The sequence below is a fragment of the Gymnoscopelus microlampas genome (assembly GCF_963454915.1).
Source record: "Gymnoscopelus microlampas genome assembly, chromosome: 8".
Taxonomy (NCBI): Eukaryota; Metazoa; Chordata; class Actinopteri; order Myctophiformes; family Myctophidae; genus Gymnoscopelus; species Gymnoscopelus microlampas.
In genome coordinates this window covers 46,827,917-46,841,694 of record NC_139945.1, presented here as the reverse complement: position 1 = coordinate 46,841,694, position 13,778 = coordinate 46,827,917, and the positions used below count along the sequence as shown (strand labels likewise).

The 13,778-nt window shown below is 42.3% G+C and overlaps 1 protein-coding gene across 3 annotated transcripts in view; it reads right to left on the bottom strand.

The window, feature by feature from the left end:
- Positions 1 to 6,903, bottom strand: part of usp32 (ubiquitin specific peptidase 32) — a 79,942-nt gene extending 73,039 nt beyond the window's left edge. For all 3 annotated transcript variants that reach the window (XM_084065387.1, XM_084065388.1, XM_084065389.1), the window contains exon 1: positions 6,721 to 6,903. In XM_084065387.1, the coding sequence (XP_083921513.1) occupies positions 6,721 to 6,778 (58 nt within the window). In that variant the 5' untranslated portion in view covers positions 6,779 to 6,903. The remainder of the gene's footprint in view (positions 1 to 6,720) is intronic.
- Between the last annotated feature and the right edge of the window lie 6,875 nt (positions 6,904 to 13,778).

The following is a 13,778-nucleotide window of genomic DNA, read 5'->3' as shown; positions in this document are numbered from 1 at the left end:
ATAACGTGCCAACTCATAGATCATGTGACGTCAAGTGACACTAGAGCCATAAACACGGTCTGCTGAGAAACACTGCAGACAGGGAAGTCCAGTCACCTTGTTCTTAGAAATATAGTTTCACCTCCAGGACGAGTAACAACCCTTATCAGTGTGCTGTTTTGTTGAGTTTTTTTGTTGCTGACCATGTGTGTTATAAGTAACCTAGTAAGCATTCTCACGATAAATGCACACTTTTGCAGAGGATCTCTACTGTAAATAATTTATATTGACAGGTAGAGGAGTTCTATTGTGAAATCATACCCCATCTTTCCATGGAGCATTTTTGAGACCTGCTGCATTTGTCGTTGTGGCCGACCACCGCCCAGTCACGAAGTAATGAGTCAGTCAGAGTGATCTCTCTAAGCTCTCTCCCACACACAGCTAGCCTAATAGTCACCTGAGACATGCATAGCCTAGCACCTGTGATCCATGAAGAGTCGCAGAGTCAGCAGGCCTTATCACCTAAGGATGAATAAGCACATGCAGGCTGGTGCTTTGCATTTGTACCCTGCACTGCCTCCTCCTGTGGTTTGGGGATTTCAATTTGCCTACTGCTCCCACAAAGGCTCCCAGTAAATGCTCCGGTATGGAAACCAGGTTTGTTTAGACTGTCATTTCAATTTGCATGGTAGACTGCTGTATTCAGTATATATGTTTTTAGTTATTTTGCTGTAACTTTTATGTGCAGACCTCCATTGCCCTTTTGGCATATCTACATAGTACACATAACACACAGCCCTAGACTAATTCCACAACACAAAATTCTAAAGTTTTATTAGTCAATCGATTGTCGACACATCACATCAGTTGAGGGCAAAAATAAAAAATAATCTAAAATGAAAACAACAAAAACATTGCGCTCAATTCCTTTCTTTCCCCGGGCTGTCACATCCCTAATACCCACATTATGATCTTCAATACTGTCACTCCTCTTTATATTATATTAAACACTATAATACCTTATTATCCTTAAAGAGGCATTGTCACAATTGTCGTACTTTAGTCTTTTTTTACGCGTCTATGGATTTGACATTACTCCTCTAGACCTGACCAGTGTTTCCCAACCTGGTGTCCAGGCCCCTCTTGGGGGGGGGGGGGGCTTCTTCATTTCCTGATAAACATATATTTTGTTTTTTAGTTTCCTGAACAATGAGCGTTTTGGAGTTAGCAGGTTCGCGCTGGACAGCAGAGATATGAAGGTAGGTTGAAAATGGGTGAAGTCGTCCACACATTAACACATGTCTGGAAAAACAAGAGCATGCGCACGTGTGTGGGGTCCCAGCTTTTCAACAACTGGTGTGTTTAAAATGTGTTTGTTGTTTCTTTTTGTACGCTGCAAGTCTTCTCTGTCAAAAGGGGCGAATAGAAACAGACTGGACTTACTATGAAGCACCTCAGGACATATATCATGACATTAATAATAATATCAAATCACATCACTCAATCAATTGTCAAGTTTCGCCCGTGTGAATGCACCTCGACCAGGAAATTAAGAGACTGTGGAGCGTGTTGATAGTCTGTGTAATTCAATTCACAATCTCATCTTTCCACATCTACTCAGTGCGTTTACCTTTTCAAAGCAGTTCAAAGAACGTCCTCACTAGAGGAACCAGTCAGATGAAGTGAGGACTGCGGAAGGGGAACCAGAGTGTTGGTGTACATTTCCGGGGTCTGTGAATTAGTAAATCACATCGCAGACCAATTGTTCCTACAGCCAGGGTACATGTCTGCAAGGAAGTGCCAATCAGGTACGAGCTATCCAGTCAGCTTAATGGATCTGCACTATTAGTAGTTCATACCACAAAGCAACAAGCATGCAACTATGTTGCATACCAGTTGATAATATAACCATGTAAACCGATATTTTCCAGCAAATCACTTTAGTTACATTAACCTTGTCTTGTCAACATTGTCAACAGTTTTGTTGTCATTGGGGAGATTTCTAAAGATCGCAATGACACACAGTGTGTCAGTTCCACAAATTGCCGTACTGACACATACACATAGAGGGAGAGAGAGACAGAGAAATAGAGAAATAAGTTGCGTCGTCAGATAGTATTATTAGGGCATGGCTCCTGGCAGATATCTGTGTTCTTCTGTGAGTGCAGACTCAAGTACTGCTACTGCAAGGTGTAACCAACTTTTTGTGTACTTTAGAGGGACAAATCGTACAACTGTACATATCAAAATGCATATAAGTTGGCAGGTCTGTCTTCTGTTGTGTTGACACAAGCAGCCTAGTGCTGCACAATTAATCGAAAAAAGATTGTGATCTCGATTCAGACACCTATGCAATCTCGATTTTAAATTATGGTGATTTTTTCCCCAATATTTTTACATTGAAAACATTTTTTTTTAAATATTTACAAGAGAATCGTGTGAGAATCGTGATCTCAATTCTTATGGAGGAAAATCGTGATTCACATTTGAGCAAGAATCGTGCAGCACTAAAGCAGCCTATGGGTGACAGTGAGATCACAATTCATTCACAGAAAATACAGTCAGGATAGACATTCAACTGTACACAAACCAACAAACAACTGATGCAACTACTTCTTACGGTCCCTACTAATGCAGCGGCTCATCACATGGGGTTGATTTCATGAATTCGTGGGCATGCCTATTTCTATGTCTGTATATCTGTCTGACAAGCATCAACTAGAAGGTCGACTAAGTTCTTGTAGTCACATTGTGTTCAAATTAGCTATGCTGTCAAAAAAAGAGAGCAATCCTCAATAAAATCAAACGGCACTAACAATGCTCAAATAACAATTGGAAAGCATCAATGGTTTGCCTAATCTCAGCTACAGGCTCTGTGCTTCTCATTATGTCACTAGTGTCCCACTCCACAAAGCTTCCACGAAAACTGACCCCATAATCTCTGCTGTCGTCCCATAGCCTTTATTTCTGATGTGGGCCATGTGACTGGTCAGATAAAGCTATAGAGGCTGGATAATTCCACAGACTCGTTGTGTTTGGTCACATGTGATCATGGGAGCAAGAAAGGCAATCAGCCTGAAGAATGTACAAACCGCCACACATGGAGTTGAGATGAGAGGGGAAAAGACTTTCAGTCCTGTAATGAGCTAAGGAACATAGCGAGGCTTGTTCCCACAGGCATTTGTGAGAAACTATCAATATCATTGTGAGTAAATACATTTAAAAACTGTTTGATAAAATTATATGGTGGCCACTCTGGCCAGTATAATGTTATACAATTTTAGACATAGAATAGGCCTATGTAAATGATGTATCTACAAAACAGCCCTGGAAAAGCTCATAGCCTTTGCCTACAGAGATGATGCTGATCTCAGTGAACACATTCTGACAGCTATGAGTACGAACCCAGGCCAAAGTTCAGCATACAAACACAGAGAGCAAAGTGCACCAAGACGGATATGAAGATGCCCAAGATATTCATTTGTCCAAGTTCTTCCTGATAAATGCCCACATCTTGCATAACTGCTCCAACGCAATGCAACACAACGCCTGTGCAATGATTATCAACCAATCATCTAGCTCTGTTTATGGGTGATTTACTCAGGGTGTGAATTGTGAAAGCTTATCCTTTCTTGGCAAACTTAGTTTGTCATAAAATGCTTGTGTTTACTATTGCAAAATGTTATGTCCCCTGTCATAGTGAAACGTAAGTGAAAAGTAACAGGAATACGTTCTTGATATCGATCTCACTTATTATCATCACCATTTCAAGATGTACACACATGCCTGGCAGAGCAGAGACACTGGCCAATTGGACCTTCCTGACATCAGCTGCTAGTGGCAATGTGATAAAGTGTGTATTTATCTATTGCAGATGCACACAGTGATGGATACATTGTTCAGTAATATGTGTCTAAATACTGCATTTAAACAGTTGTTGGAGTAGCCAGGACGCTCCTATTTGCATTGTTGTATGGACTGAAAATAACAATAACATGACATTATTTACTTGTGGAAGCTAGTAGACGTCTTGCCCAAGCTGTTCTCTTTCGTGTATTGTTCATACATTAAACAGCTCCTTGGCATCAGTCTTTTCCAGAGAAAAACTAACAGCAGTAACATCAGTAACGTAACACAACCCCAAATGTTGCCATTTAAAATACATCACTAGCAGCAGTAGCTTAGAAATACATCTTTGAGGGCTGTCACTGGCATGAAGGGAACAAGCACACAGTTTGGACTTCTCTCTCTCTACTCTCTCCTTCTGTAACATTAGCAGTGGCAAGACGCCGATATGCTACCTGTCAGCTACGTCAAGGGTTCACAAACCTTTCAGACCGCGACGGTCTATTATTATTATTATTATATTTGAACTGGGTAGTCGGGACCCCCCAAAATAATTATATTTGAACTGGGTAGTGGGGACCCCCCAAAATAATCATATTTGAACTGGGGACCTCCCAAAATAATCATATTTGAACTGGGGACCTCCCAAAATAATCATATTTGAACTGGGGACCTCCCAAAATAATCATATTTGAACTGGAGTGGGGATCCCCAAAATAATCATATTTGAACTGGGGACCCCCCCAAAATAATCATATTTGAACTGGGGACCGCCCACCCTGATAAGCACTTAGAATTGTAGGCATTACATTTAGTTTGACTCGGTTCCGCAGAATAAGATTTTTAAAATAGCCGATTTACAAGCTCACAATGCCTATAAGTAATATTTGACAATTTGGTATTAAAAAGGTCTTAAAAGTAAAAAAAAAAAAACTTTAGAAATGGGCAGATATCCAGTATACACTTAATACTGAATGTTGGTTTGTTGATTGTTGAGTGAGAAAACAATGTTGCACATTGTTGCTAGTCATCTGGGGACCTCAAAATAATTTGGGGGCCCGACTGGGGGTCCTGACCCACCGGTTGAGAACCACTGAGCTACGTTACCAGCAGCCACAGCAGAAAACGCTGGCTAACGCAATCCAACTACCCTGTGCAAGGCCAGCGGTCTTGGCTGCATTCGTGTTTATGTACAGGTCAGTGTTGGCCAGCTAACAGCTAGCCAACCCTTTAAAAGGCCACCCCCGGTCCGATGATGCTCGTTCGGCTGAGGACAGCCCTCCATCATCCCTCGTTTGGGTTCACTACTTTCTGGCTAGCTAGGGCTGAGCCAAGAATAAGATATTTACGGGATAAGACAGTGACGTCGCAAGTCAGTGTGTGTACCAAGCCCCAGAACCGGGGAGAATGGTTGAAGCCTCAGAAGAAGCCTGGTGGCTAAATAAATGCAGCACTTCCGCATTTGGGACGCTACTGCGCATGCTTCATGCTTCTGAAACGCTAGTGCGCCTGCTCTATTGGCTCCAATATTGGGGCCAATCCAGGAGCAGCTTTCATTGTAATTACTATATAATAACTAACTATATGGTGTGTACCGGGAGCCTAAATCGTGGTCAACTAATTTTCAACTTTAATTACCGGTGGTGTAAAGTAACTAGGTACTAGTACTGCACTTCTAAATACAATTCTCAGGTATTTGTACTTTACTGGAGTATTCCAATTTCCAATACTTTTACTTCTATTCCACTACAATTTTACAATTTACAATTTAGGTATTTAGCAGACGCTCTTAATCCAGAGCAGTAAGAGCAGTAAGCAAGGACAACACAAGATAATACAATACAAACAACAAATACAATCTAATCATAAATTAATACTTTACCACTATATCTCAGAGGCAAATATTGCACTTTTTACTCCAATACAATTATTTGAAAACTTAAGTACTAATTACTTTGTAGATTTTCATTATAGTTACAAAACATACATTAACTTCAGCCCTATACATTTCGGCCATTTGAAAATAGCCGATGATCTACAAGCTCACAAATAAGTTGCTTTGAAAACTTGTGCAATGGGACATTATGCATAATGAGTACTTTTACTTTTGGTACTTTAAGTACATTTTGAAGCCAATAATACTTTTGTACTTTTACTCAAGTACATTTTGAATTCCGGACTTTTACTTGTAACTGAGTATTTCAATATACTTTTACTTAAGTAAGAAATGTATACTCCGCGGTACGGCGGTGTTGCGCGCATAAAATACCTACAGTACAGGCTCGCCTGTATTAATATCGTCTACGGACGCAGTCAGTCGGCGTCAAGTCTGAAGCAGTGTTGCCAGATTCTGCGAGAGAAACAAGCAAACAGGTCTATGGATATAAGTCCAAAAGCCAGGCTACATGAAAATAGCAGATCTACAAGCTGGCGTTGTGAGCATGTAGATCAGCTATTTAAAAAATATATATATAAATATATATTTTTAAACATTTTAACACCACAAATCTTACATGGGGGTCCCTGTCATAACATATTTTCAGATGGGGGTGACGTCTGCAGACAAATACATATTGTCCTTTACATGAACATATTTGAGAAACACTAGTTTAAAAGAACATTGTAGGAAACAAGCCAAAAGTAAGCAACAACTACACTTTAGAAACAAGCCCAAAAAAACGCAACCACCTATATTTACAAGCAACTTCACAGAAAAATAAGCCCAACGTTGCTTACGATAAGCGGACATGGCAACAACACTGGTCTGAGAGCACTTCCGCAAGCCGGGTGGCCGACTGTGACGTCACGCACGACTCCTTGGTTATCTTTATTACAGACTATAGCTATAGCTACGCTAGTGGGCAAAATGTGATGTCTTTTTATTTGGCTTCTTACCTCTCTTGACGGCCTCGTCATACGACAGGAACCCTATCCTCGACTCTTTGGCCCCCATGCTGCCCTCATTTCATTGCACTGTGAGGGGGAAGTGAACGTCGTTGACTTGTGGAGGAAAATAAATAAATGCCTGGCTGGCTGGTATCCGTTATTGTGAAAGCCGTCTTCTTGTTGATGTGTGACAGTGTGTGTGTGTGTGTGTGTGTGTGTGTGTGTGTGTGTGTGTGTGTGATGTGATGTGTTTTCAGCGAGGCTCCTCCCTCTCGCCGACGCCTTCTCGGTCACATGATCTACGCTTGCTGCTTGGTCACACGCAGTATATTGCCATGTCCGCTTATTAGAAGCGACTTTGGGCTTATTTTTCTGTAAAGTTGCTTGTAAATATTGGTAGTTGCCGCGGGTTGCGTTGTTTTTCTGGCTTGTTTCTAAAGTGTATAGTTGCTTATTTGGGCTTGCAATGCTCACAATGTTAAAACAATCATTATTGTTGGGGCTTGTTTTCCTAGACCTGGTTGATTATTTCTCTCACAAAATCTGGCAACGCTGGTCTCAATCCCATCGGGGAGGGGGACGGTCGCGTTATGAATAGTGGCTAGCCAAAATACATATTTATACCCCGTAGTACGACGGTGTCGCTTGCAAAAAAAAGAACCGATCTAGAATAGATATCTTCGATATTGATTGATGTACTTTATTTAGTAAGACATGAGAACAGTACATGACAGTACATAACAGTACATGGAAGTACAAATTCGCAATACAAGGTCTACTAAACTGGATAGCTCATTAAGCACTTAGCTTGTTTAAGATGAGATCCCCATGCACACAAATCATGTTGACATATAAGAGACAGACAGATATACACACTACTATACAGAATGTCATACAATCAGTTTACAGGTTACTGGTATGAAGGGTGAAAAATATGTACAAAAAAGAAAGAGAGGGGGGGGGGTAGGTTAGGTTAGGACATGGGGTAGGTTAGGACTGGGGCCATTTTTGAATTGCAGCCTCCTGAAGGTGTATCTTTAGGGCATTTTTGAAAGTGAGTAGGGTTTTACACTCCTTTACTCTTTTTGGTAGGGCATTCCACATTTTAGATGAATAGCATGAGAAAGAGTTCATTCCCTTTGTTGTGCCAAATCTGGGTTGAACATGGTTTGTGGAGCTGCCTCTGGTATCACCTCTGGTATCACAAAGACAGCTACAGCTACCTACATTCCAATGTGCAATGTGTGAAAGTCGCTAGACAAATAATGTTGACTTGTTTATAAATACAAAATGGGCCAATCACAGCGCGATTGCCCCTCCGGGCGATGGGGCTATACTCCGGTCACTTGATCAGCTGGGAATGGCCGCTTCGTCAAAAGATTGTACGTGACAAACAAATAAACAGTCTGCTGTTTAGTTTGTCTTTGATCAACATTTTGCCAAACACATTAATACCAATAATAACTAGACGCGTCGCAATTCCGGGGAAATTGCAGAGTGTGGTTGCGCCGACGCGGTCGGGACTCCAGTAATACGCCGGGAGGAATACCGTCGGAGACTGCGCCAATTACATCATCACGTCACTCCTGAGATCGCCTGCGTTTCATTTTGAGAGGATTGATCCCCCAAAAATCATGTTTTTGCATCAAACGGTTACATTTCGACCATTCGTGGCGCCCCCTATGGATCAAAGTAGAAATGCTTTTGGGGATTGGTTTAGTATACCACCCTCGACATGTGATTCAAATTTGGGATTGACCGGACGTTTTGTTCGTGATTTATGGCATTTTTGGTCAAACGGGCCCCTCCCGCTAACTTTGGAAGCCATTTACGGACGGACGGTACGGACTATCAAAATTCCGCTTGGATAGGTTTATCGCATGGGTCCATAGATCACGTGTACCGATTTGTGTGAGATTTGGAAAAAAATTGAAGGAAAAGGAGCAAAAAGTGTGTTTTGAAGAAAATTCAAAATGGCGGAAAATCTATCCTGACGCAAATGGGCGTGGCCTATATGGGAAGATGCGTCGTGACCCAAGGAATCCAAGCTCCGTTCCGTCAGCAACGATAGGACATCCGGTTTTTGAGCTAGCAACAATAAGGTTTCCGGTTGCCTTCAAAATAAGATCGAGAATTTGTAATGTTTTTTAAAAGACATAAATCTATTTTAAAAATACATTTATGATGTATGTCTTTTAAATGGCGCATACTAGAACACTTCTAATTGCCTTTTTTTTTAAAAAGACACACATTTATTGAAAAAATATATTTATGATGTATGTCTTTTAAATGGCTTACACTAGAGCAGTGGTTCTCAAACTTTTTCATGTCAAGGACCCCCAAATTGATATATATATTTGTATTATATTATTGTATCGTATTATTATTTGTATTATATTTGAAAATATCTTGTGCAGGGACCCCCAGAAGAGAAGATTTGTGTTGCAAATGAAAAAGTTCAAAAGAATTTCAAGATTTTTCAAAAATGTAAAAAAAATAGCAGATCTACAAGCTCGCAGCACGGCACGAAGTGACGCGCTGCGAGCTTGTAGATCTGCTATATTTAAAATAGCGAACTTATAAATGGATAAAGTGGTTAACTACTTTTGCTGGGGACCCCCTGGAACCATCCCAAAGACCCCTGGGGGTCCCCGGACCCCACTTTGAGAACCAATGTAGGCCTACTATAGCACTTCTAAGTGAGGTTGTTCCAGATTTAAATTGGCTATTGATCCCCATTAAATGTGCACAGTTTCTGATCCTGTTTTGCACTTGGATATTGTGTTCATTTGAGTGTGTTAGATATATGTATTTGCAGGAGCAAAAGAACAATGATAAAAGCAACAACAAAATATGCTACAAGTAATAATAGTAGATGCAGAGCAGGTAAGATAAATTAAAAAAAAGTATAGGGTTTATTAAGTTGATCTCACCTATTTAAAAAATTAAATACAATACAAATAAGAATGTAATCAGAAAAATAAATTTAAAACGTATATTATTTAACGACATACATACAACATGGACACAGTATCAAAAGAAAAGATTAAAGGCATATTGGTAGATTTGTAGTATATGTGCTGTTCCATAACTGAGCGCCCCTGCACTTGATAGGAAAAAAAATGGTGGGCCGCCCAGTGGTGGACACTGGACAGGAGACCGCTCAGCGAGGCAGCACATTGGACATACGCACGCGTTCAGGGAGACCTCCTCTACAATACCACACTCTCCGCTAAGCCCGAGAGGTGTAAAAAAAAGTGTGGCGGACCGTCCAGTGAGGTCAGAGGTCAGAAAAGTGTCAAAAAGTGCCGCTTTCAGACAATAGTGGGCGCTGCACAGGAGACGGCTCCGCGAGGCAACACTTTGAACATACGCACGCGTTCAGGGAGACCTCCTCTACAATACCACACTCTCCGCTAAGCGGGAGAGGTGTAAAAAAAAGTGTGCGGGCCGTCCAGTGAGGTCAGAGGTCAGAAAAGTGCCACTTTTAGACAATAGTGGGCGCTGCACAGGAGACGGCTCCGCGAGGCAACACTTTGGACATACGCACGCGTTCAGGGAGACCTCCTCTACAATACCACACTCTCGGATAAGCCCGAGAGGTGTAAAAAAAAGTGTGGCGGACCGTCCAGTGAGGTCAGAGGTCAGAAAAGTGCCACTTTTAGACAATAGTGGGCGCTGCACAGGAGACGGCTCCGCGAGGCAACACTTTGGACATACGCACGCGTTCAGGGAGACCTCCTCTACAATACCACACTCTCGGATAAGCCCGAGAGGTGTAAAAAAAAGTGTGGCGGACCGTCCAGTGAGGTCAGAGGTCAGAAAAGTGGCAAAAAGTGCCGCTTTCAGACAATAGTGGGAGCTGCACAGGAGACGGCTCCGCGAGGCAACACTTTGGACATACGCACACGTTCAGGGAGACCTCCTCTACAATACCACACTCTCGGATAAGCCCGAGAGGTGTAAAAAAAAGTGTGGCGGACCGTCCAGTGAGGTCAGAGGACAGAAAAGTGGCAAAAAGTGCCGCTTTCAGACAATAGTGGGCGCTGCACAGGAGACGGCTCCGCGAGGCAACACTTTGAACATACGCACGCGTTCAGGGAGACCTCCTCTACAATACCACACTCTCCGCTAAGCGGGAGAGGTGTAAAAAAAAGTGTGGCGGGCCGTCCAGTGAGGTCAGAGGTCAGAAAAGTGCCACTTTTAGACAATAGTGGGCGCTGCACAGGAGACGGCTCCGCGAGGCAACACTTTGGACATACACACGCGTTCAGGGAGACCTCCTCTACAATACCACACTCTCGGATAAGCCCGAGAGGTGTAAAAAAAAGTGTGGCGGACCGTCCAGTGAGGTCAGAGGTCAGAAAAGTGGCAAAAAGTCGAGAAGAGAACTGGAGAGATTCTACAAGCTAATACATGTGCTACACCCATGAAAATGCGTGTGGGCAACAGAAATGCCAAACGTACACTAGGTGTGTGGGTGAGGCCAAAAAAAAGAATTAAAAAAACTGTCTATTGCATTTGTGAAAAAACAAATGACCCAGCAAAAGCTATGCTTGAATGTAATCTCTGTGGATGCTGGTATCATATAGCCTGGTAAACCCTCCCTCCGGAAATCTCATTTCAATTCGATTTCAGAAAGGAGTCTGGTCTGAAACGCCTTCCTCCAATAATCGCTCTGCTCAGCGAACCGACGAGCCTATCAGCGTCGTCGCTCATTGTTCTGTGATTGACAGCGACAGTTGGCCAATCAGGTGGCGAGTTCGAGTGAGCCCGAATGAACCCGAGTGCAGCCTGAGAGCCGCCGACAAAAGACGAACGGCAGCCATTGTTGTTTGTGCGAGTGCCCTCACTTCTTACTTTAAGTTTTATAACGCTTTCAAACTTCTTTTTTGAGGCACGGAATTTACTTATAAGATATCGTTTGGATAGAATTTAGTTGTTTAACTTCATATATGTGGTCAATTAATCATGACAGAGCCTATTTAAAAATATAAATTTAGAGAACCGGCAGGGGCGGGGAGTGACACGCATGTATCCCAATAAGGCAACCTATTTTCGGCATGGCCGTCCCAAAAGTCCCGTTGCGTCACATAGTCTGGAGCTCGTCAAAATGAACTGCTCATTGGCTGAAGGATCATTGGTTGAAGGGGTTGTCAGTCAACGGTATTACTCCCGCCCAACTCCAGCCCACAGCGATTATTGCAGAAAGGCGTTTCAGACCAGACTCCTTTCTGAAATCGAATTGAAATGAGATTTCCGGAGGGAGGGTTTACCAGGCTAGGTATCATATGGACTGTGTGGGAGTTTCACAGAGTCGAGACATTAAGACCCTTACTTATGCGTGTTTATCCACCACTTGCAATCATGAGGCATTGATACAGGGGATTTTATATACAGAAAAAAATAGTTGTGTTCAGGCACAGCCTAAGCCAGTTGTTGTGCACCAAGAGGAAAAGTTGGTTGTACAAGACAGCCCTGTAGTTGAACAGCCTTTTGTGGAACGTGAAATTCACATAGAAATAGATCACCATTCCCCTGCACTTCATGACGAAGACGAAGAGCCTTTTGTGGAAATAAATAACTCTCATGCACTTCATGAGAGCCCTGTAGATGAACAGGATGACATGCAGACTAGATATTAGTACTGTTCAGAGTGTCATGGGACCTGGTGCAACATTAGGACCCTTCAAACACGATGCCCTTGAACCTGCTAGCTTTACTTTGCAGGCTTCTGATTGGAAAATGTTTCACTCCTACAGACCAAAAGGAAGTAGACATTTTAAGAGGTTTGAATGGCAAGGGCTATTTGCCAGAAAAGTCAAGGAATCTAATCCGTACTGTGTACTACGTTTTGTTAATCACTTCTTTTCTACTGCTGTTGTTAGACAGAAGAAACAAGCCATGTCTCACGGTCAATGGCAGCTGCCTGCACACTTCATGTGAGATGACTTTCCAAATACTTCTCCATTCATTCGAAGAGGGCATATTTCATATAGTTTACACTGGCAACCTATATCACACAAAGGACAGATTGAGAAGTAGATATATTAGGGGCCAAGAACGTAAGGAGTTAGGGATATCAATGATGGACAAACGGCCATTTTGTGCTTACGTCGATGCAGTAGTAAATGCAGATCCTAGGTCTTTAATAGCTGGTAATCGAAGTGGAGTGGGCATTAACTCCGGCCAATTGTAACCAAATGGAGTCCCCAAGTACTCCTTTATACACAGTGTGACTACGCCACTCCCAATTACAGGGTGGGAGACCGGAGGTACATGTTATTATATCCAGTTAACTTCCCCAAAGGTAAGCGTTCAGTTTGAGTGAACAAATAATGGTCGGTTTGGAATGCAAAATATATATTTATTCACAATCGATAAAGTACAATGTATTGGTAGCTTTAAACTCTGTCCACATGTCAACCAGTACTAAAGTGCATAGGGCTACTAAAGAGACAAAAAGCTTGGCCAAATAGCTGTACTGAAATGTAGGCCTACTCATTGAAGTCTGTACACACTAGTTAAACACTGCAAATCAGCAAGATATAAACACTCAGAGCCATGTATAATTTGGCATTAAAGATCACTGCAAATGTACACTCAAAAAGGCCAAAAGCCATGAACACCACAAAAAGAGACAGCAATCAATTAAGTGCCAATCTGCAGTATAACTATTATAGTTATAATAGTTAGACAGCTTGTTGTAACGTTTATAGCCGCAGGGGCTGTAGCATCTGACCAAACAGTGCTCAACTAATAAAAAGGTAGCAACATAAAACATAAAAACAAAAAGGTTAAAAGAACAGCGGTCAACAGTACACAGGCACAAGCTGTACTGAAAGCGGCACTTTATGCCACTTTTCTGACCTCTGACCTCACTGGACGGTCCGCCACACTTTTTTTTACACCTCTCGGGCTTATCTGAGAGTGTGGTATTGTAGAGGAGGTCTCCCTGAACGCATGCGTATGTCCAAAGTGTTGCCTCGCGGAGCCGTCTCCTGTGCAGCGCCCACTATTGTCTAAAAGTGGCACTTTTCTGACCTCTGACCTCACTGGACGGCCCG